Consider the following 25,318-nt stretch of genomic DNA (forward strand, 5'->3'; position numbering starts at 1 on the left):
AGCTGTGGGCATCTTTAGGAACACAGCTGAGGGCAGGAATGACCTGCTGCAATGCCTCCCTGTGTTCAGTGGTCTGGTCGTCTGAGTTGGTGGTGGGGGTGTGGTGGGGTTTCGAGGACAGGGTGGGTCATGCCAAAGTGGTGTTTTGTGTCCTGCAGCTTCTGACCAGCTGACCATGCCAGATTCCTGGACAGGAAAGGCGAGGGCAGTCCTGGGTCACCAGCCCTCCACCATCGATAAGGTAGGTGCCCTGATGCTTGGTGAGGGTGGGGGTGAGCAGAACCAGAGGGTGGGGCCATTCTGTACCAACCTCCCCTTCTCGAAAATCTGTAAACATCGTAGTTGAAGTAAAAACTCAAAATGTTGGAGAAGCTCAGCTGTTCAAACAGTGTCCTTTGTGCAGCAAAGGTAAAAATACATCGAATCCACGCTGCTGAAGACCCAACTGCGCTGGATGGGTCACGTCTCCAGAATGGAGGACCATCGCCTTCCCAAGATCGTGTTATATGGCGAGCTCTCCACTGGCCACCGTGACAGAGGTGCACCAAAGAAAAGGTACAAGGACTGCCTAAAGAAATCTCTTGGTGCCTGCCACATTGACCACCGCCAGTGGGCTGATAACGCCTCAAACCGTGCATCTTGGCGCTTCACAGTTTGGCGGGCAGCAACCTCCTTTGAAGAAGACCGCAGAGCCCACCTCACTGACAAAAGACAAAGGAGGAAAAACCCAACACCCAACCCCAACCAACCAATTTTCCCCTGCAACCGCTGCAACCGTGTCTGCCTGTCCCGCATCGGACTTGTCAGCCACAAACGAGCCTGCAGCTGACGTGGACTTTTTACCCCCTCCATAAATCTTCGTCCGCGAAGCCAAGCCAAAAAAGAAGACATAAAGGACACTATTTGAACAGATGGAGTTCAGAAGTTTAGAAGGATGGGAGGCAGGACAGAATCTCATTGAAGCCTACAGAATATTGGATGGGCTGGATAGTGTGGAGGTGGAGAAGGTATTTCCAGTGGTGGGAGAGTCTAGGACCAGAGGTCACAACCTCAGGATAAAAGGATGTCCCTTTAGAACAGAGATGAGGAGAGTTCTTCAGCCAGAGGGTGGTGAATCTGTGGGATTTGTTGCCACAGACAGCTGTGGAGACTGTTATTTGGTAGAATTAAAGTTAGAGGTTGGTTGATAGGTTCTTGATTATTGAGGGCTTCAGAAGTTGTGGGGAGAAGCCAGTAGAATGGGGTTGAAAGGAAGAATATATCAGCTACGACTCGAATGGCGGAGCAGACTTGATGGGCTAAAAGGCCTAATTCCACTCCTATGTCTGATGGGAGGAGGGTTTTAGTGTAAGAGACCTCAATGAAGGGGAGGGTGATGATTTATGCTAACTGGTGAAGGGATCTGATAGCCAACAGTGGGTCAGAGATCATTCACAAGTACTTGCTGAATGTCAATACGGTCCAGACCCAGCCTTGGTGCAGGGTCCTTCTCGAAATGTTGACCATTCCTTCTCTCTCACTGAGGCTGCTTGACCTGCTGATCGATGGAAGATTCAAACCCAGTCCCAGGGCAGAGCACCATCTTCTGATTGGAGACTCCCCTCCCAATGGGCGATGGAAGGGCAGTGGGAGCGGCGGTGCAGAGGTCACAGTCTGCACCGCCGGGAAGATGGATTAAGATAAATGATTTAAACACCAGAAATGGGATATGAATTGAAAGGATTTGTGTGTAAGGTGTGGGAGTACTCAGACAGCTTGTGAGTGAAGTCTGCTATCAGCTATGCAGTACAAGGAATTAGTTTGTCAGAGTGGATTTACTCCACCATGGAACTACTATCTTTCATCTAATATGTTCATTAAACTTTTAACATTGGTGACTCCACCGCAGGTTCATCACTGATCAGCTAGGCGGTTGATTGTTGATGACTTTTCGACTGTGTCTTGAAGGTCTGGGGGCCACAGCCTCGCCTTTGAGGTGTTCAGGAGGCTTTTGCAGATCACAAGAGAGCCAGTTCATCAACCCTTTCCTATTGTGGACAATTGTTTATACAGTGGTCTACTTTGTTTTCGTAAATATGCTAGATATGCCTTCCAGAAGACCAGGCCCATCAACTTCAACAACCCCTGTGGCCAGGAATTCTCTCGCATCACTTGAAGACGAAAATGTCCCCAGCTATCACTTTTGAAAAATGCATAGAGGCAAGGGTGGGGAATGATGCCACCCTGTCCATTACAGTGAGTGTGAAAAAATGGAGGGGAACTCCCTGATTCGTTTACGAAATGCAAAGGCGGTGGGTCTTGTCATGAGTTGATTGATTCATGGATTCGCCATCTGTCACTTCAGCGGCTTGGTTGAGACTATGTTTCACGGAGGTATGGAGTGTGTGAGAATGCAGCCCCAACTTGCCTGCTTGAAGGGGTTGCTCCTCAAGTTCTGGCTGCATGTCAGCCCCTTGTTCCTGATCTTTGGGCACCAGGTATGGAGATGAGGCGGGCAGTACAAGGTTGTCTTCATCGGTCTGGTACTGGGGCTGGCCAAGATAGCCATCCAGGCAGTGGGCAGTCGAGAGTTCAGCTCAGGCTGACTGTCTCTCTTGAGGACACCTGTGTGCCTGTGTAGCCCTGGAAAAAGAGCATTCAATGCCCATGGGCAGTTTGGTGGGTTTCCTGGAATGGTTGGCCCCCCCAACCCCCAAGCATTTGACGGTATTGACAGAAATAATCATGTTTCAAATTTGTTATTTGTTTTGTGAGAATAGCATGAAATGTTGACTAATGTACTGCTTGTAACTTTTGGATGATAAATAATAAATGGGCAGTATTGATTTACCGCTAAAAAATGGGGCAATACTAAGGGAGGGTCTCATGTGGAAGGTGGTACTGAGGGAGTGTCATATCATGGTTATCTGGGTTGATATTAACTGCGAACTGACTTTGCCATGATGATTCAATTATTCTAACATTCCAATTAATGGGATCTTGCTGTGCACTTGTTGGCTACGATATTTTGTAGATTCCTGTTGTGTTTCCGTTCCGAAGTCACTGGCTGTGAATGGGTGAATTGGAGCAGTGTGTTAATTACATGTCTGCCCTGCTCTGTGACACTTTAGGAATCACCTGTAAAATATTGCTGGAGAGTTTGGCGCTGATCCACATTTGCCTTGCTGTAACACTGTCTTCAGCATCTTGTAGTCGTTGGAAAACAATTTCATAAAATACGATTTGCTTTGTCCTGCTGGATGTGGCTGTTCATGCTAATTCTGTTAAGGAGCAGTGTGATTTTGAAGTGTCTGCAAGTAATTTGTCTTACATATCTAGTGATATTATAAAATTGGAGCAATCATCAAAATTAGCACAAATTAATTAAGAGGGTTCATAATGGCTGCAGGGAAGAAACGCTCTTGGTGTGCAATTTCATACTCTTAATGTGAGGAGAGAGAAAAGAGTGTTTGGGGTGTGATGGGTCCTTCCTGAGGCAGCAGATGTAGTTGAGGTCCATGGACTGAAGGGAAGTTTGCTTGAAATTCTGAATTGCATTCACCACCTTTTTCAACTTCTTTTGATCTTGAGTAAAGCATCTCTTGTCCCAAGCTGTTATGTACCCCACAAGTCTGCTCTCATTGATGCAGCTGTAGATGATGTTGAGGGGCAGGGTGGGGAGGGGGGGGGGATATACTGAAATTCCTTAGTTTTTTGAGAGGGTCAAAGTGTTGGTGCTTTCTTGACTATCGCATCGTCAGTGGAGATATTTATTTTGAAATCCTCGAAGCTATCTTTCGACTTCTACCAACAAGAAGAGTCTGGAGGGTGGTGACAGGGCATGAGCCCTAGATTGTGAGGTGGTGCACAGACAGGGTCTATGAGTGCCCTTGAGATTTTAAGTCTATCTGACTACTGGTGCGAGGGAAATGTCTTACAAACTTGGCATTTTTTTTGAAGAGACGAAGACTGTTGAGGGCAGGTCCTCAGGAGGGGTAATAGATAAGGTCATAACCTTTTTCCCTGACTATGAATGGAATGAGATGTCATCTTCTACAAATGTGGCTTCCCCTCCACCACCATCAACTCAGCCCTCATCCGCATCTCCTCCATTTCCCGCTCATCTGCCTTGGCCCCCTCTGCACTCAGTCACAACAAACATAACATCCCTTATCCTCACCTACCACCCCACTAGCTTCTGCATCTAACACATCTGCTGGAATTTCCGGCACACACTACAGGATCCCACCACCAAACATATTTTTCCTTTTCAGCCTTACACAGGGACCGCTCCCTCCATGATTCTCTCATGCACTCATCCCTCCCCACCCCCTGGCACCTCCCTTGTGGCCGAAGGGGGTGCAGCACTTGCGCCCACACCTCCTCCCTCACCATGGTCCAGGGCCCCAAACAGGCCTTTCAAGTGAAGCAACACTTCACTTGTGTATCCACAGGACTTACTGCATCCAGTACTCCCTTTGTGTCTTTCTCTACTTCGGAGAAACCAGTCGCAAATTGGGAGATTACTTTGCTGATCACCTCTCTGTCCGCAACAACAGCGGCGACCTCCCAGTAGCCAACCATTTCAATTCTGAGTCACAGTCCCAGACTCATATGTCTGTCCATGGGATTTTGCACTATTTCACCCAGACCAACCACAGATTGAAGGAAAAACACTATCTTCTGCCACTCTCCAGCCAAATGGCATTAACATCGATTTTAATGCTTTCTGCTAAACTTGCTCACCTTTTCTTCCCCTCCCTCTTTCCAGTTCTCCCCTCCCTTCCCCCATACCAATCCAGCCATCCCTCCTCCTCCTCATTTCTGTCCCCTCTCTCCTTTTGCTACTGATCATTTCTCCTACCTTTACCACCCCTCTCCCACACTACCTTTCGGACTCCTGCCAGCTTTCTCTTATACCTTGATGAAGGGCTCAAGCCTGAAATGTTGGTTATGTATTTCTATCTTTGCTACATAAAGGGTACTGTTTGACCTGCTGAGCTTCTCCAGGATTTTGTGTTTTTTACCACAATGTGACAGTAAGGTTTCAGCTGGACTCACAGATTGAGGTCTCTGCTGGCCTCTGGGCTCGTATCCAGGGAGAAGCTCGTGGTGATACAACCACAGCACTGGGCCACGTGCCCACCAGCCTACTGCAGGGGGCGACCTCTGTACCTGCAGGTAGACAATCTGGGAGGCTGACTCCACCTGGCTGGCTGTCAATCACCAACCTGTATATAGACTTGAGCCGGCCCCTTCCGGGCTAGCCACACATGTGGAGCCATTGAGATACTACACTGGTGTACAGAGTTTAAGTAGATTAAAGCCTGTAGTAGTCTTTCCTGTGTTTTGTGTCTGCTTGCTGCACCACAGCGCACCAGTGGCATCACTGGGTGAGGACCTTAGTGCTGGAGAGGTGCTGAGCAATCACAGCCAGGGCCTAATAGTGACAAAAGCTGGGAATGTCCCTGAGATCTCTACGTGTACTGGGTGCTCCTGCCTGCACAAGGGCCGACACAGACTTTGTTCAGATGGTCTTTGTAGCTATCCACTGTAGACAGCCACTGCCATCAGCTATGCTACTCCCACTCCAATCGCTCTGCAGCCTCCATACCTACAAGAGTGCACTGCGCGTGTGCAGGTACTGTGAGGTCATTAGAGGGGAGTACTGTGAAGAGAGCAGATGCTGAGCTGCAGGTGCTCTCTCCCTGCCATGTTGATGTGTTTGATTTGTACTTAGTAAAGTTCATTGGTTAACTGTACCCACCAGCTCCAGTCATTATTTCAGATGGTGTCAGAAGTGAAGCCTCACAACTGAAGAACTACCACATTTAACTAAAACCACATTTGTGAAACCTCAAAGTAGCCGACATGTTCAGACAACCTGACCCCTTGGTGTTCAAGGGAAATGTGGCCGAGAACTGGCGAGCATTTGAACAAGAGTATGACATTTTTATAGCGGCTATACATTGCGAGCTCTCCACTGGCCACCGTGACAGAGGTGCACCAAAGAAAAGGTACAAGGACTGCCTAAAGAAATCTCTTGGTGCCTGCCACATTGACCACCGCCAGTGGGCTGATATCGCCTCAAATCGTGCATCTTGGCGCCTCATAGTTTGGCGGGCAGCAACCTCCTTTGAAGAAGACCGCAGAGCCCACCTCACTGACAAAAGGCAAAGGAGGAAAAACCCAACACCCAACCCCAACCAACCAATTTTCCCCTGCAGCCGCTGCAACCGTGTCTGCCTGTCCCGCATCGGACTTGTCAGCCACAAACGAGCCTGCAGCTGACGTGGACTTTTTACCCCCTCCATAAATCTTCGTCCGCGAAGCCAAGCCAAAGAAGAAAGAAGATACATTGCAATAAGCCTGTCCGTATCAGAGCATACATTCTGTTCAATTTGGCGGGCTCCGAAGTCATTGAGAGACGTCATCCATTTACGTGGGTAAGGTGCGTGAGGGGGAACCTCGTAATCTGTACAGCCAAAATGAGGGAGGACCCTGAGTGCCTAAAGCGCAAGTTTAGAGAAATGTCACAATAGAAAGGCACGTTTAATAGGAGGGACCAAAAGCCTGGCAAGTCCATACACTCCTGTGTGAGCGATTTGAAAATTAATGCCAAAACCTGCTACTTTGGTACACTTCGTGACGAGTTAATCAAAGACCGGATGGTCTGCAGAATTTGTGTCTATAACATGAGAAAAGCGCTCCTGCGAGATGGCAAACTAACTTTGGAAAAGGCCATCACCATTTGTCTAGCTTACGAATCTACTGAAGAGAACAGTAAAAGACTGGCTGTTCCCCAACAGCTGACCACGAGCATCGATACAGTACAGGTGGAACCGGTGAGCAGAGAAGATACCCACCTCCCCACGCTGCCTGCTCTACACCCAGGATGGGGTGTGGCATTTGCGGAGGGAACCACATTCTGAGGTGAGAGATGTGCCTGGCATATGGCCAGCACTGCCAGAGCTGTGGAAGATGGAACCATTACTGTCAGAAACACAAATTCTCACAAATGAGTCTCTTTAAGATCGGTGACACGACAAGCTTTATTCACAAGTCTGCAGAGTTGGACTCAACCGGCTTCTCACCAAGTCAAGCCCCGATACATACAATGCGTTGTTTTTTATACAATTTGCTTGTCCTTCGGCATCTCCACTACACTGCTTTAATTGGTTAGTTTTTGCAGAATCATCCTGATTACTGTTAGTCACGCACACCACAATCATTCATGACCTCTGCTCACACCAAATCCTGTTTTTCACTCTTTATCAATCTTTGGCTCCTGCATGTCTCTCTGTAGTTAAATCTGTTGCAAGTCTGTTGTAACATTTTCCAGCTAAACTCTAGTGGTTAGCCCCCTTTTATGACTAATCATCACATTTTAACTTAAACCCTTTTTAACCCAAATTCTCTATATATAACAATTACTGTACGTGCTGCAGGTCCAGACAGCAAACCTCTATGAGGACCAGACCCAGGAGAGCTGTCAATCACCTGGAACTGGAGCAGAGTGGAGCGACCCAGATGACTACTACCACATCAATGGAAAACCTATAGGAGAAGCAAAAGGCACATCCTTCCCCATCGCAAAACCCAGATAGACTGATATTCCTTGACGAGCCCAAAAACACAGAGTACCCAGCCCCAGCCCCAGAGCGACATAGATAGTGCCCCCACACCGCAAGTGAGAGAAGCTCTCCAGACAAGTTGCCTCAAGCCTCCACCTGCAAAGAGGGGTTCTACAAAATGCACGCTGGGCATGTTTGCAACCCAAACCCGAAGTACCAGGACTGAACTGGGTTGATGTATATATTTTGTATATTTGTTATTGGACGAGTAAATGGAGTTACTTAATGTGATGTGTGGGAGGGTTGGCTCAAAAAAGGGATGTAGACAGCTGCTGCTATCAGCTGTCCTACTCCCACTGCAATCGCGCTGCAACCTCCATACCTACAAGGGCGCACTGCGCATGTGCAGGTACTGCGAGGTTATTAGAATGGAGTACTGTGAAAAGAGCAGATGCCGAGCTGCAGGTTCTCTCTCCATGCCATGTTAATGTGTTTGATTTTTGTTAAGTAGTATGCAAATTTAAAAAACACTCGTTCCCTAAACATCTCTCTACGATCTCTGTAACCCTTTCTGGCCCCATATCCCACTGTGATCCCTCTGCTCCTTTCTGTACTCTCCCCAATTTGTATTGCTCCACCCCTCAAGTTACCCCTCAAGTTCTGTTAAATCTCTCCCCTCTCAACTGAAACGTGTGCCCTTCCATTCTAGAATCATGCACCCTGGGAAAAAGACTACGAGCATTCACTTTATCCATGCCCCTCATGGTTTTATAAGGTCCCCCTCACCTCTCTCGCTCCAGGGATTAAAAATCCAGCCTGTCCAACCTCTCCCAATAAATTAACCCTATCCAGTCCTGGCAACATCCAGGTGATCTCCTCTGTACTCCTTCTAACTCAATGCTCTCCTTCTTATAGCTGGGTGACAAGAACTGCATATGTAAGATATTCACCAATAAATCCAGTTGGGAATTCCAGAGAAACTTTCCAGAGTGGACCTTGCTACCACAGGAAGGGGTAGAGGGGAGGGAAGATGGTGATTGGGAGAAGCAGCAATGTGTGGGGGGAGTGTAGTGTTGGACACCAGGAGAGGGTTGTATGGTTGTATTCTGAGCTCAGACTTAACTTTACCTCTTGGGCACTCAGTCAAGTTAAAGCTCCTTGGGCTGGAGAGAGAAATGCTTGTTGCTACTGACAACAAGTGTGTCATTATTGGCCTCTTCTTGATAGAATACAATGTTGTGGGCTGAAGGGATGAAATGTTCTATATTCAGTCTCAGATTTCCAACTGGCTTTTGCACAATGAAACTATTGATCTAAGAATCTGTGCATTTGAGATGTGGGTGGAATTCAGGAAGCTGAAAATAAACCTTTCATCTCCAGGTTTAAATCTCTTGATTTATTTACTGGCTTGGTTCAGAGAGCAGGGGAGGGATTAACCTTGGGCTGATATTCGTGCTTTTATCACGAGCACACTGAGTATGAATGCAGTGCACAAAAGTGCTGGAGAAACTCAGCAGGTTATGCAGCATTCATAGGAAGTGAAAGGTAACCAATGTTTTAGGCCTGGGCCCTGTGAGTGGTAGACATGGTGTTGATGATGGCCTGGCTCCTGGTCTCCTATGAACAGACATGGAGTTTTCTGAAATCATCTCAAGTGTAACAGTTTCCTCCAGACCCAACCTGCATTATTCGTTAGTATTTTTATTTTTCCAACTGGGTTCTGGGAAGACCAGCATTTACTGCTTACTAATCATGATCCTCTCGGTCCACTTTGGCTCTCGCTGGGTCTAATTTAGGGTTACTGTCACCTGCACAGTGAGAAAGTTTGTTTTGTGTGCAATCCAGCTACTGAACCTGTAGAGAGGACATAATAGAGACACCAAAGAGAAATCAGTTGGAACAGAGCAAATGCAGCATTGTTTTACTAGTGTGAGGCTCGTTTAGGAGTATGGTAGCAGCAGGAAAGAAATTACTTTTATCTGGTGCGTGATATCACATTCATATATATTCTTTCCATTGGAAGTGGGAAGCAGAGAGTGTGGCTGGGTGAGATGAATCCATTTGTATATTGTCTGCTTTATTCTGCTGTCCGAGGTAGCAGGAAGTGCAGATGGAGATGCTGGGAGGGGAGGGGGTGTATGTAATAGTGTGACCTGTGTTCGCAACTCCCTGCAGTTTCCTGCAGTGTTTGGCAGAGCAGTTCCCATGTCTCTTCTCCCTATGATGACTCAGCTGAGCAATGCAGAGGTCACCTCTGTAACCCTCTCCAGTCCCCAAAGCCCCTGACATGCCTGTGTTCCCAATTCTAGCCTCTAGATCACTCTGATATTATTTGCTTGCCCAGTTGCAGCTGTTCCTTTAGCTGCCCCAAGCTCAGGGAATCCCTTTCTGATCTTTCTCTTTTCCCTCTATCCTTTCCCCACTCACTACCCCCCCCTCCCAACTTCCCTCTTGGCTCCTGTCTCTTGCACACAAAAAAAACCTGTCCCTTTGACCAAGATCTCAGTCACAATCTTCTGATATAATTGTGCGTCGGATCTCATTAGGTAATACTTGTGCCTGTTTATACCCAAGCCATAGCTGCCCCAAGTTCAGGGAATCCCTTTCTGATCTTTCTCTTTTCCCTCTATCCTTTCCCCCATCCCCATCCCCACTCACTACCCCATCCCCACTCACTACCCCACCCCCCTCCAACTTCCCTCTTGGCTCCTTGTCTCTTGCACACAAAAAAACCTGTCCCTTTGACCAAGATCTCAGTCACAATCTTCTGATGTAATTGTGTGTCGGATCTCATTAGGTAATACTTGTGCCTGTTTATACCCAAACCATGGGGTCTATGTTAGTTGAAGTTGTTTGTGGGCAATTATTGGGAGCTTGGTGTTTTGGTGGTGATGGTCGAGTGGAACAATTTCAAGTTCTCTGAGAGCAGCCAAGATATAAAACCTTTGGCAGAACTTCAAATCCAATAGAGTTGCAGAACTTGGCGGGAGTCCAGTGCACAATCATTATTGTCTCTGTTTTTCTGCCTTCCATTATCCTCTCTTAAACTTATGCCAAAAATTAGGATTGGTGGCTTGGTTTTTGAATTACTTTATACAGCTGGAGTGGACAAGAGTTGTTAGACATATTCAGTTTACAGTCAGCTTTTTAAAGTTGATATCAATCTAGGGCTGACTCTTTCATTCAATTCCCTCCTCTGCCTGATGGCTATTCCTTTTCTCCCACTGACGCTGCTCAACCTCCTGAGTTCCTCCAGCATATTGTGTTTGGCTTTCCTCTCCTTACCAGTGCTCAGACTCTGATGAACTACAATTTCTTCCAACCCTGGCACAGTGATTGAACAGAAGAAATGGGAACAGTAGTTGGCCATTCTGCTCCACCTTTAACAAGATCACAGCTGATCTGGCCATGGACTTACCTCCACTTACCCTCTGTACCTCATCACCCTCAATTATCCTATTATTCAAATATTTACTTGTCCCATATACCTAGTCTAATGAGAAGGGTTCTTCTGTGAGCAGGCGAAGAGGCTCCCTTTAATATTCATACAGCCTTGTAAAGAGCACATATACAGAGTATAGGATTGTGATGAAAAGGAAGATCAATTAACACCAAGCAAGGGCAGTATAAAAGCACTGTGTGGAGTTCATTTAGGAGCCTGATGGTTGTGGGGAAGAAACTGTCTTTAAGCCTGTTGGTGGCTGCTTCACACTCTTGGGCCTGCTCCCCAGTGGGAGGAGGGAGAAGAGACTGTGTCCGGTGTATATTGGCTGCCTTTCCTAGGCAGCAGTTGTAGATGAAGTCTATGGAGGGAAGGGAGGTTTGCGTGATGTTCTGAGTTGCATTTGCCACCTTCTGCAGCTTCTATCAATCTTGAGCAGAGCAGCTCCCGTCCCGCACTGTGATGCCCCCAACAAATCTGCTTCTGATGGTGCCCCCTTGGTTGTTGAGAGGCAGGGAAGATGTGCTGAACCTCCTTAGTTTTCTAAGAAAATAGAGGCATTGGTATCCCTCCTCCCTCCCATACATTTAATGTGGCTTCCTCTACTGCTTAATTGGGCAGAGAATTCAAAATTCACCCCTCTCTCAGTGAAGCAGTTCTTCCTCATCTGTCCTCGATCCATTTGCCAAATCCTGAGATTATTTTCATGTCAACTGCCAGTAGAAACAATCTCTCTCTTTCTGTCTTATTTATTCTTTTCATTATATAGGTCTCTACAAGATCCACCCTTATCCTTCTGAACTCCCAATGAGGTGATTCCTAGGTTGCTCAATTTCTCCTGATAGGTGAATGCTCTCATTCCTGGAATTCACCTGGTGAACGTCCTCTGTACCATGTCTAAAACAAATGTATCTTTACTGCCTAGAGTACTCCAGCTGAGGCTTAACCAGTGTTTTGTAAAGTTGAAACATAATGTCCCAAATGTTATATTCCACACCCAAACCTATGAAAGCAAGAATGTATGTGCCTTCTTAACTACCTATTGACCTAAGTTGGTACTTTGTGGGAATGATAGACTTGGATTAAGACCCATTTAAGATGGGAGATTTCCTTCCCTAAAGGACATTAGTGAAACAGATGGATGTTTTACAACAATCCGGTAGTTTCATGGTTACTTTTACTGAGGGCTGCTTGATTACTTTTTTAAAGGACTGCATATTTATTTAATGACTGGAATTATTCCCCAGCCACTGTGGTGGGAGTTGAACATGTTACTTGATCGACGAGTCCAGAACTCTGGCTGTTTGCCCAGGATCTTCACCAAAATACAATGCACTCATTTCCTGCAAACTCCCTGCCAAACCCCTCCCCCCTCGTCTCAATCCACTGTGGGTTTAGGAGAGTGCCCCTGGTCCCTCAAGGATTTTCTGCCATTTTATTGGCTCAAGCTGATCTGTCCACTAACTCCACTCATAATCCTTCTTCCCCCCCCCCCCCCCCCCCCCCACCCCGACACAGTTCTCCAGATTTCCATTTGACTGCCTTCTGTCTGGAATGGAATGAGCTTTAATTTTCAGCATGGGAGCAGGCCCTTCTGATCCATGAGCCCACACCATCTAAATACACCCATGTGATAAACACTACAATCCCTCTGCATCTTTGGAATGTGGGAGAAAACTGGAGCTCTTGGAAGAAACCCACGTAGAAACGTAGAGAATGTTTAAACTCCTTACAACTAGCGGCAGATTCAAACCTAGATGGCTCACGCTGTAGTAGCACTGCGCTAACTGCTATGCTAGCCATACTGCTTTCTTTTTCCCCAACTGCAAATGATGGGAAATGAGATCACACCATTTGCCCCATCAATTCTTCTATTCATAGAACGGGAACTAGACCTTAGCTCATGTGTCTGTGCTGAACACAATGCCAAATTGAAGTCAAATTCTTCTGCCTGAATGAGATCCCAATCCTAACATGCCCTGCATATTCAGCTGAGCTGGGATCGCTGACCAGACTCAGAGTTGGCGAAGTCGCTGGTGGCTTTGTGGGCCAACTTATTCTTTGCGTGCTTGCTCACCATCCCAACATGGCTGTTTCCAGGATCCTGTATTGGACGCTGCTTTTGTTTCCTGACTTCCAGAAAGGTTGGATTAGAATGTAGAAATCTACAGCACAGTACGGATCCTTTGGCTTAATTACCTACTCTACCAACTGCCTAGAATTTCCCTACTGCAGAACCCTCCATTTTACTCATCTCTTTCATAAAACTATTTTCTGAATCTTGAGACTTATCTTTTTGTCTTGCGTTACAAATGGTTCTCTCAAGTAGAACTCTGTAACCTGCGGATGTCCTGTACAGGAAAGTGAGTTATCTGAGGTTGCCAATTTTGATATTGACACTTCGAATTTGCGAAGGGCAGAGCAAGGAGGTATAGTCCCTGAGGCTAATGCTGAGCCACCTTGGGATATTGCCAGAAACCACAGGCAGATAGATACATGATGACTGATTTAGAAACATCAGTTCAAATCCCTTGAGACACAATGGGGGTTTAACTCAATAAATTCAATGTCTGGATTTGCTCATCACAATAATAAGAGCTATGAAACTATCAGCCTGATGTAAACATCCTGTGGGTTCACCAATTACCCTCAGGGTAGGAAATCTGTTGACCTTCCTCAGTGTGGCCCAGATTATGTTGCCCAAGAACTTGTTTAACTTCACATTAGAGGCAATTATGGAAGGACCCTGAGGAGGAGTATTCCGGAAGCGCAAGAGCAGGAGAAGCTGGATAGGCAAACAGGATAGAAATGTTAGACACTACAGGGTGTAGATTTAGGGATGTGGAGGAGATAGAGAAGCCAAGGTATTTTACACAGCGAGTGGTGAGTCCATGAAATACACTGCCAGGGAGCTGGTGGAAACAGAAATGGGAGTGACATTTAGATTGACAAAGGCATAGAGCAAAGGACAGTTAGGTTGGCACAGGCATGATGAGAATTTCTTATTTGTACGAAGGATATACAATTCTTCTGGAAAGAAATGTAATCTGTCCCACTGCAGGATTGGAGATGAGGGGAAGGGGTTGCTGGTTCCATTGCTTGAAATAGTTGAGGTCCCAGTGTTGTGTTTGAAAGAGATCAGTTCAATGGGTTCACAGAACAATGAGTCTGGAGATAAGTGTTACAATCAAAGATAATTTTATTGAACATAAGGGAGATAAACAGGGGAAAACAGCAGTTATACCCTGGGAGCAGTAGTGCAGCCTGCTTAAAGACAAAAACAACTTATTCCATGTCTGTTGCACTTATTTCTAAACGTGTAACAAAATAATAATTTAGCTGATGTCCTTCACAGCTTCAGGACTTCTGTGCAGTTCACAGTCAGTGCATTCATTGCAGTTGCAGAAAGCAAGCTCTTCAGGCAAGAATGTGTCAAATGATAATTAATCTACTTCTTTGGCTTGGCTTCGCGGACGAAGATTTATGGAGGGGTATGTTCATGTTAATTAATCTACTACTAAACAACTATATAGACATTCACATCGGACCCAGGTTGGACTCCAATACCAGTGACCACCAATCTTCTACACGTGTACACACTTCACAGACAGGGACTTTCAAACACTCCTGATTCCCTGTACCAAAGGGGATGTGACTCTCTGCAAGCACTGATCTATCACAGTACCTATGGCTCAACTTAAGGGTAGTGCGCACCTTACTCATGACTCCTCCAACAACATCCACAGTAGCCACCGGGTGTGGAGCAATGTGTGGGACTTGGAGCAAGAGGCAGAGAGAAAGAAATGTGCTGTGCATCTATGTTTTAAACTGTTCTGAGCTGGACATGTGGCCATTGATGACACGGAGTCATTTAAATGAGCCAGCGGTAAGATGTTCACTAGTGGGTGGCCAGATTAAGTGTCAGACAGGGAGGTCATGTGACCCTCCACAATCCACAAGGTTCCACACAGAGAGGCCACATGTTCCTCCACAAACCACATATAATACCCAGCCAAAAGACAAGCCTTCAGCATCAAATTTTGGCTTCTTGCCCAGTGACAAATGGCATTTGGGCATGGACACAATCTTGTTCATGACAGCAGTTACGTCCTGGGAGCAGTAGTGCAGCCTGCTTAAAGTCAAAAATAACTTTTTCCATGTCTATCGCACTTATTCTAAACGTGTAACAAAATAATTTAGCTGATGCCTTTCACAGCTTCGGGACTTCTGTGCACTTCACAGTTAGTGCATTCACTGCAGTTGCATACAGCAAGCTCTTCAGGCAAGAATGTGTTAATGATCTGTGAGAGTGGTGGTGATTGGAATCAATGTAGTTGATGAAGAATTCTGTATTCCTCAGTCCTTGAGGGCCAATCGTTCCTGGAGAACTTCCAAAAAGTCTGTGAACTGCTCCTTCCCCAGGGTTACACAGGTACACAGGTGTCTTCAGAAGAGGGGCAGACAGCCAGTCTGAACTGAACCCTCGAGTGCCTGTTGGCTAGACACATGGATTGCCATCTTGGCCAGGTTCAGTATGTAGTGCGCATTGAAAGAACCAAAGACTTGTTGATCCAAACCAAGGCTTTTATTAACTAAGAGACTGGAGCATATTACAAGTAGGTCGACCAGTCCAGAATGACCTGGTCTGGCTAGGAGCAATCCTTTAAGACCTGCCAGTAGGTGTGGCTACACTCTCAGCCAATCACAGTCATCCTACACTACCATCTGTACATATACACATTGGTGATAGAATCTGTACTATCACACAGTACCAGACCGATAAGCACAAATCTCAACTGTTCCTCCCTCCTTTGTACCTGGTGCCCAAAAATCTGGAGAATGGAGCTGAAATGCAGACAGAACTTGAGAAGCAACCCCTTCAAGCACGCGAGCAGGGGCTACGCCCTTGCACACTCCATATCTCTGTGAAACAGTCTCAATCAAGTCAATTAAATGACCGGCCACTGTTGAGTCCACGAATCGAGGCAACTCGTGACTAGGTCCACCGCTTTTGTGTTTCATAGACAAACCACAGATTTGCACTCCATTTTTACACTTGCTGTAATAGCCAGGGTGCAATTACTCCACATCATTGTCTTTGTGCATTTTCAACCATGATACTTTGGGGACAAGTATCATGACTGCATTCTTGTCTTCCAGCGATGTGGAAGAATTCCTGGCCACAGGGGTCGCTGAAGTCACTGGCCCAGCGCAACTCCTGTAGGACCCAGGTATTTCAGAAGATACATCTGGCATATTTACTAAAAACAGACGAGACCACTGTATAAAACAAAATAGTCCACAGCAGGAGAAGGCAAATCTCATGTTGATTGATGCCATGCTAACTCAGTCCTCCTCAGACCATACTATTCCATATTTCCCACATTGAAGCAAAAGTCTGAGATGTAAGTCCTTTATCTGGACGATGAAATAGCAGAGCAAGGAACAAAACTCCCTGGATGCTTCACAAACTGGGTCCCTGTTAATGCGCCAAAGCTCCTTGAAGATGAGACCAAGAATCCTTCGAGATATCATCAAAAAGACATCAGCAACTGACTGCCAAGCTAATCAGTGATGAACTGAAGGTGGAGTCACCAATGTTAAATTTTTAATAAGCAAATTAGAGTAAATCCACCCAGGCAAATTGCCAGCTAATTACTTGAACTGCGTAGTTGGAGACAGCAGAGTTTTAGTCACATGCAATAGACTTATGAACAAGAAGTCTCCTCAAGTACTCCCACACTACACACAAAACCTCCTTTCGATTTTAATCCATTTTTTGCTGTTTAAATCATTCATCTTTTTCTGTCTTTCTGGCATTTCAATGACCCAGTTCTGTCCTGAAGATCAGCATGGAACTCTGTGCTCTGGAGTCAAGGGATTTGAAACACCTGGCTGGGAGGTGAGAAGGTTGCTGAGTAGATGAAGGGTCCGTGCTCAAATTTCCGTGGCATGTGCTTATACACTGTATCTGCTCTAGGGTCCAATTGTGCTGTTACTGACTATGGTTCAGTCGACAACACCCTTCCATCACTCAGTGCACCAAAAGAGTGTAGTGGGACTGGCACTCACTCCGGGTGTCAGGGTGGGTTAAGCCTGGGGGTCAGTGGATGGACGCAATTGTGGAGGGAGCTCAATGATGGGTTCATGTGCAGGGAAAGTAGGGTCAGCTGACTGATGAAAGATGGGGATGTGGTGTGGGATGTATGGGTAGTGGTGGAATCCAGATACCTGGGGGAATGGTGCATCAGTAGCCAGAAGCGGGCAAGGAGGAGCTGAGGAATGTCACTCTACCCAGATTTTTTGCCACACTACAATGGTCCACATGGTTTGCAGCCCTTTCCTGCAGCAAGCTGGACCTCTCAGTGTGGGCTGTGATCACATGAGACACTTCACTGCTCAATGTGGCATCCAAGCTTCCACACCAAAGATCACACCCACAGTGAAACTGGAGAAAGGATGGAGAGCTTCAGATTTAAGGGTTGCCCAATTCAAACAGAGCAGACAAGGAACAACTTCAGCCAGGTGGCATCATTGAAAACATGGAAGGAAACAAAGTGCAGTTTAAGTCTACCTATGGAGAGGGCAAAAATCAGACAAGACCTGAAGTTGTTCACTGACATAATGATGGGCTGAACTGTTTGTTCTTGTGTCCTCGAAATTGTAGATTTCAATCCACATCCACAGTTTTCACTCATGGTTTATTTTAATTTCATTTGTATCGGAGAACAAAATTGCAGCATTTTGCAATCCCTGGGCAAGTAACTGAATTGAATTGCTCAGACCGGGATTTGGAACAGCACCTATTACGTTTTCCAGGAACATGCGGTCCAATAATATTTGCCCACTTATTGTTCTAGCTTATCCCTAGAACACAACCCCTCCAGTCCCAGTTACACCCTTCCAATTTATTGAAGTCCCACCTATTGGTAGGCAATCAGAACATGAGGTCCCAATTCTTCCACTCAGTACCCTGCCCAATGAAGGCATGTGTGCCTAACGTGTTCTTCATCACCTTGTCTTCAAAAACCTAGATGGAGGAGTTGAGATCAGGTGATAAGGAACATGTTTACTGACCATTGGCAAGGCATGATAGAAATGGGGCGAAAAAGGAAGTGTTCATGATGATACCAGGATGGGACACAAAGAGTCTACCTGAAGACAGAACACAATGCCAGTTCCAGAAAAGACCAGCGAGCAGACATTGTTCCTGCAATTGGTATTGGACCTGATTCTGGCAGAGGAGGGAAGTACCAATGATCAGAATTTTAGTGAGGCAATATGAGACCAGGGAGCTGAACAGCTGACCATGGCTGGACCAGTGACCAGGGGCATGGATGGTGACCACCGGGCTGGACAGCAGACTATGGTCGGATGTTGTCAAGGAGACCAGACCAGTTTCCAGGGGGCCCAGATCATGACTGGCAACCAGAGCAGTTTCCAGGGGCCCAGATGGTGACCTGGGACCAGACCAGTTTCCAGGGACCTAGACTGTGACCAGCAGATTGGGCAGCTGACTGGTTGGATGGTGTCCAGGGAACCAGATAGCGACCTAGGACCAGACCAGGTTCCATAAGCCCAGTCAGGGTCTGGGGGAAGAACAGTGTCCCGGGGCCTGGACAGTGAACAGTGATGGGGGGGTAGTGTCGAGGGGACCAGACCAGTGACCGCGGGGGGGGGGGGGGGGGGGGTAGTGTCCAGAGGACCAGACGAGTGAGTAGGGGCCTGGACAGTGAACAGGGGACTAGATCAGTGACCAGAAGGGCAGTGTCCAGGGGCTCGGACCGTGACCCTGTGCTCTCCCCGCAGCAGGCCCGCTCGGACGCACAGCAGCTGCACCAGCGCCGCCGGGCCCTGCTGGACAAGGCGTGCGCGGCCCAGCAACGGCAAAGCCGCAAGCGGCGGCTGCTGACGGCCGGCGACCTGCGCCACCTGATTGTGGACGACCAGCACGGCCTGCTCTACTGCTATGTGCCCAAGGTGGCGTGCACCAACTGGAAGAGGGTGATGATGGTGCTGACCAGCGCCGGCCGCTACGCCGACCCGCTGACCATCCCGGCCCACGAGGCGCACGTGGCGGCCAACCTGCGCACGCTCGACACCTTCCCGCCCGCCGAGATCAACCGGCGCCTCCGCCACTACCTCAAGTTCCTCTTCGTGCGCGAGCCCTTCGAGCGGCTCGTGTCCGCCTACCGCAACAAGTTCACGCGCGCCTACAACACGGCCTTCCACCGGCGCTACGGCACCACCATCGTGAGGCGGCACCGGCACCGGCCCAGCGCCGAGGCCCTGGAGCGCGGCGCCGACGTCTCTTTCCAGGAGTTCGTGTGGTACCTGGTCGACCCGAAGACCCGGCGTGACGGGCCCTTCAACGAGCACTGGGAGACGGTCTACTCGCTCTGCCACCCGTGCCTCATCCGCTACGACGTGCTGGGCCACTACGAGACGCTGGCCAGCGACGCCCGCTACCTGCTGGCCCTGGCGCGCCTGGAGCCGCTCATCTCCTTCCCGGCCTCGGCCGGCGGCCCGCAGGCCGGCCGCACCACCGCCGCCATGGCAGCCGGCTTCTTCCGTAACATCTCGCCCTTCTACCAGAGGAAGCTCTACCAGCTCTACCAGCTCGACTTTGCCCTCTTCAACTACTCCGTGCCCTCCTATCTGCGCCTCGGCTGACCGCCGCGGCGGGGGACGCGTACTCGACCCGGCTCGTCCCCGAACCCGGCGTGTCCTTCCCGCGCGCTCTCGACTGGCCACGGGACCTGGATCTCGGCTGAGTCCCGCCCAGGGACGTTTGTGCACGAGCGCATTCCCGCCCATGACAATGCCCGCCGACCTGGAGGTGTGTTCCCCGACCTAGCGCGCTGCCCACGTGCCCGAGAGCGTCTTCCGCCGGATACGTGCGCCCTCTGTTTCCCCCCGCCGACCTGGTCGCGCGCTGTCACGAGGCTCGAGCCCTCACACGGTGCGGTTTTCAGTGGCGTCGCGCGCCACCCTCGACCTCGGCGAACTCCCGGCGGACAGAAAAGTTCCGGGGCCCCACTCGCCGCGTGTCCGTCGACTGATTGCGGGGCACGCGCTCGCACCTTCCGTCCAGACGCAGCGGAGGGCAGGAGGGTTGCAATGGCGCATCGGCCCGGTTCGCGCTCCCCGGAGGAGTTCGGGGGTGTGCGGGGCCTCGGGGCGGGGGGTGGGGGGTGTCCGGTTGAGGAAGGGCCAGAGAGTCACAGAGGAACCCGGCGAGACTGCAGATTCTGGGCGGACCCGAACTCCCCCCAACTCACGCACATGGCCAGAAAGCAGCGGGTCTGTGCATTGGGAGTGGGAAGAGGGAGGAGAGGGAGAATGAAGGGGGAAGAGAAGGAAGGGGTTGTGCAATGGAGGAGCAGTAGGGCAGAGTGAAGGGAGAAGTGACCAACCTCTTTGCCTCGACTCCTGTCTTTTTGTGAAATCTGCGTTGGGGGAAAGATTCAGCAGTTTATTACTGGGTGAAAAATCTCGCCTCACTCCACGGAACAATGAAGCACGCCCAACTCCCTCTTTAATTTCAAATTTATTGTCAGAGTACATACATGACATCAAATTCTTTTTTTTTCCTGTGGGCGCGGCAGAATTACCACTAATTGTAGTGCAAAAAAATAAATAGTACCCAGCATAAACATATAAACAAAGAACTGTGAACAGTTCTTCACTTGCCTGTCTACTTTTCAGGGAAATTTGTATCTGCCCTCCAAATTTCTCTGTTGCTCAACACTCCCCAGGCCTTTGCTGTTCACTGCTTAGCTCCTGTCTGAGATAGGTTCCATGTCTTTGCTCCCTGTAAATACATCAGGTAACTGTGGGCTGGAATTTAGGCTGTTGTTTCCCCTTCCCTTCTGATGCTGGTCAGCTGATGAGAGCAGTGACTGTGAGAATCCCTGATGCTCTCCTAAGGGTTGGGGGTCAACAAGGATTGACACAAGGCTTGAGTAAGAGAAGGGTTGGAGCCATTCCAGTGATGGAACCTTCACTCAAAGTGGGCAACACACTCCTGCCATTTAGTGTGAGATGGAACAGTCAGACCAATCAGCTCTTCTTTCCCTGCACCCTTCCCTCTGCTGAAATTCCAATTGGAATCACCCCTGAGAAGCCTTGGAAGGTCTGCCATGGCCAAAAAGCAGAGTAATTTATTGTGCGTTTGCCCACTGGCAGGATGCATACATGTTCAGCACACTGGCCCCAGAAGAGAGTTTAACCCAACCATCCCACAATCTTGGGGACTATTCTGGTGAAATTCATTGAGTCCTACACTGTGGAAACTTGCCCACGCCAATCAAAGCGCTCTATCCAAACTAGTCCCACCTGCATGCATTTGGCCTATATCATGCTAAACCCAACCTATTCAAGTATCTTTTTTTCTTAAATGCTGCAGTAGAACCTGCCTCAACCACCTCCTCTGGCAGCTTGTTCCTTACACCACCACCCTTTGCTGGTTTATATTAAATGGTGGAGTCACCTGAAGTGACCACATCACATACTCCTGCTTAAGTTGTGATGTGAAAAATATCTTTAAAGGATGTTCATTCAGGATGTATCAAATACATATGTGAAAAAATAGCCTTGATAACAGCAATGACAAAGCACTGGAACTATAGAAGATGCATGGAGTTCTCTCCAGAAGGAAATCTGCCATCATTCCCTCATGACTCAAGACCAGTGGTGTCTCTTGAAGATGCCCAGGCTCACCCCAGCCTACTAAAAAAACCTTGAACAGACCAGCATTTATTGACTCTCCTCAACACCAACCCCCGCCCTCAATTAAGCATCTTGGGGGTGGTTTGAGAGTACAGAGTTTGTATGTTCCTGTCAGGATCAAAGGCAAGGTTAGAAGGCATATGGAACCTTGGTTTTTAAGGGATATTGGAGATCTGGTTTGGATGAAGAGGTGTACAACAGGGATGGGCAACACGGAGCAAATTAGGTACTTGAGTATAAAAAATGCAATAAAAAGCTCAAGAAAGAAATCAGGAAGGCTAAAAGATAACATGAAGTTGCTTAGGCAGACAATATAAAGGAAAATCCTAGGGGTTTCTACAGATATATTGACAGCAAAAAGATAGTAAGGGACAATTTTTTTTCCATCAGTATTCACTTAAGAAAAAGGCACAGAGTCGTGGGAAATAAGGAAAACAAGCAGAGAGGTCATGGAGCCTAAAAAGATTAAAGAGGAGGAAGTGCTTGCTATTTTAAAGCAAATAAGGGTGGATAAATCCCCAGGGTCTAACAAGATATTTCCTTGGACCTAGAGGGAGGCTAGTGTAGAAATTGCAGGGGCTCTGGCAGAAATATTTAAAATGTCCTTAGCCACAGGTGTGTGCCTGAGGATTGGAGGGGAGCTCATGTTGTTACATTGTTTAAAAAAGTCTCCAAAGTAACCCTGGAAATTATAGGCTGGTCAGTCTGATGTCAGTAATAGGTAAATTATTGAAAGATGTTTTAAGAGATCAGATATACAAGTATTTGGATAGTCATGGACTGATTAGGGATAGTCAACATGACTGTGTGTGGTAGGTCATGTTTAACTAATCTTAAAGAGTTTTTTGAGGAGGTTTCCAAGAAAGATGATGAAGGCTGTGGATGTTGTCTACATGAACTTCAGTAAGGCCTTTGATAAGGTCTCACATTGGAGGTTAGCCAAGAAGGTTACTAGGTATTCATGAAGCAGTGAACTGGATTTGACATTGGCTGGATCAGAGAAGCCAGAGAGTAGTGGCTTCTCAGATTAGAGGTTTGTGATTTAGTGGTATGACTCAGGGATCGGTGCTGGGACCATTGTTGTTTGTCAACTATATCAATGACTTGGATGATAATGTGGTAAATAGGATTAGCAATTTTGCAGGTAACACTAAGATTGAAGGCATTGTGGACAACGAAGGAGGTTTTCAAAGCTTGCAGCTGGAAAAATGGGATGGAAGATGGCAGATGGAATTTAATGCAGATAAGTGTGAGGTGCTGCATTTTGGAAGGACAAACCAAGAAAGGTCATGCATGGTAAATGGTAGGCCACTGAGGGATCTGGGAATATAGATACATAATTCCCTGAAAGTGGCATCCCAGGCGGATAGGGTTGTAAAGAGAGCTTTTGGCATATTGGCCTTCATAAATCAAAGTATCAAGTACATGAGATGGGATGTTATATTAAAGTTGTATGAGATGTTATATAAAGTTGTATAAGATATTGGTGTAGAAGAATAAGGGGAGATTTAATAGAGGTATTTTAAATTATGAGGGGGATAGACAGAGTAAATATAGGTAGGCTTTTTCCACTGAGGGTAGGTGAGATACAAACCAGTGGATATGAATTAAGAGTGAAAGGGGAAAAGTTTAGGACGAACATGAGGGGGAACTTCTTCACACAGAGTGCTGGGAGTGTGGAATGATCTTCCAGCTGAAGTGAATGTGGGTTCAATTTTAACATTTAAGAGGAATTTAGACAGGCACATGGATAGGAGAGGTATGGAGGACTATGCACTGGATGTAGGTCGTGGGACTAGGCAAATAAAAATGGTTAGGCACAGACTAGAAGGGCCAAAGAGGCCTGCCTCCATGCAGTAATGTTCTATGGTTACATGGCGGTGACATTGCTTTCATTACCTGACCTCCCAAACTGCCATTGATCACTTGATGTCATGAGGCAGACTCCAATTGGATCATTCCACTTTTAGCCTTTGGCTCTGAGAGGACAGCTCAGGAACGGCTTTCAGCAACTATGATTCAATGTAACCAATCCCATATCGATAAAGGGTCCTGATTTGTACCCATAGACAATGCCTGATCTGCTGACTTCCTCCAGCTTCTGAATGTAAAACCCCACCAATTTGCATTAGACATGGAAATAGAAGGGTATGGACCATTTAATAAAACACCAAAAAAAGATGCACCTTTCTTTGATGCCACTCGAGATTGATCCATTTCAGTCAGAATGCCTCTGGTGCGGGATTCAGCCAACCAATGAGAAACCCTAACAGACCACATCATCAGAAACCTGGGCTGCTCCTCATATTTAACATTTAGTTAAAATATAGGAGGCCCTTCAGCTCCCAACTCTATGCTGCCATTCAGAACAATCCCAATGAACTTTCCTGTGCCAATTGCCTCCACATTTTTCCACAGTAAGATCTACCATCAGCTCCACTGGAGTGTGAGAGGGAACCAGAGCTCCTGGGGGAAACCCTGTGGTCACAGGGAGAACATGCAAACTCCACAGACAGATCTGGAGGATCTTTGGTGCTGGGAGGCACGGTTCTACCCAAAAAGGGGATGGAACCTAGAGTGACCAGCTCCTGACCTCTTGTTGGCATTGTTGCTTCTGATTCCCCACCTATACACTCCTTCTGCAGCCATGCCTTCCACTTGGATTTTATGCAGTTTTCACTGAGCTGATGGCAAGTGCACAATTGTATCCTCTGCCACCTTCTCTACTGATTCTACCTGATTCAGTATTTCACACCAGGATGGAAAGAGGCATGGTGTCATACAGCACAGAGCAGTCTCTGGCCCAACTCTTCAAAACAGACCAAGTCTAGTCACATTTCAAATCAGATCAGATACTACTTATTGAAATAAAAGTGTAATATTACACAGAATTGGTTTTAATCTGCCACAGGCAGGCAAATATTTAGCAGTTGCATTGCCTGACACCCTTTATAGTCAGAGTAAAAGTGTCATTGAGTGTTCATGAATTCACCTGCAGAGCCCAAGATTCCAGTTCAGTTTATACTATTGACAACCTGATCCCAGATCCAAACTTCTGACACGATGAAGCCTTCAGGGCCCTTCTGGAGATCTACTCGTCCTTAGCACCATCTCAAATTCTGGTTATGACACCTGGTTTTCATGAGCCAGTCTCCAGCAGCCCACAGCCTGGTGTGAGCCCTTTGACTTCAAGTCACCAATAGCCCACAGCCTCTGTGGGTTCCTCACCCGCAAGTCACCAACAGCTTGGTGCTTGTGTGTGTCCTTCAGGTGCAGAGCCCCTTGCTGGCCCACCACTGTGGTCACCATCCTAAGGGTTGTCTCCTGCTTCTCCTTCTCAACGGGGGGAGGGGGGGATGTTCTCCCCATTACCGGTGCCCTCTGCCAGACTGGTGCTTCCCCAAAGACTGCAACCACTTATGGCCGCTGCCAAACACAGGCATCACCATTTGGGCCAAGACCCCTGCGGTCGCAGGATTTAAAAAAAAACACAATTGGCTCCTCTAACAGGCAGTTTAAAGTCTGTATGTTGTCAGCAATAGAACTGGGTGGTAGGACCCTGTGGGGAGCACTGTGTTTCTACTCCCTGCTA

General features: G+C 47.6%; 1 protein-coding gene across 3 annotated transcripts in view; it reads left to right on the forward strand.

Moving 5' to 3' along the window:
- Positions 1 to 25,318, forward strand: part of LOC138763386 (carbohydrate sulfotransferase 11-like) — a 97,920-nt gene that overhangs the window by 28,594 nt on the left and 44,008 nt on the right. For 2 of the 3 annotated variants that reach the window (XM_069937461.1, XM_069937463.1), the window contains exons 2-3: positions 159 to 241; positions 18,805 to 19,678. In XM_069937461.1, the coding sequence (XP_069793562.1) occupies positions 159 to 241; positions 18,805 to 19,668 (947 nt within the window). In that variant the 3' untranslated portion in view covers positions 19,669 to 19,678. Of the gene's footprint in view, positions 1 to 158; positions 242 to 18,804; positions 19,679 to 25,318 lie in introns of those variants that run through there. The other variant, XM_069937462.1, reaches the window with a different exon arrangement.

The sequence above is a fragment of the Narcine bancroftii genome, chromosome 5 (genome assembly GCF_036971445.1).
Source record: "Narcine bancroftii isolate sNarBan1 chromosome 5, sNarBan1.hap1, whole genome shotgun sequence".
In the NCBI taxonomy this organism is placed as follows: Eukaryota; Metazoa; Chordata; class Chondrichthyes; order Torpediniformes; family Narcinidae; genus Narcine; species Narcine bancroftii.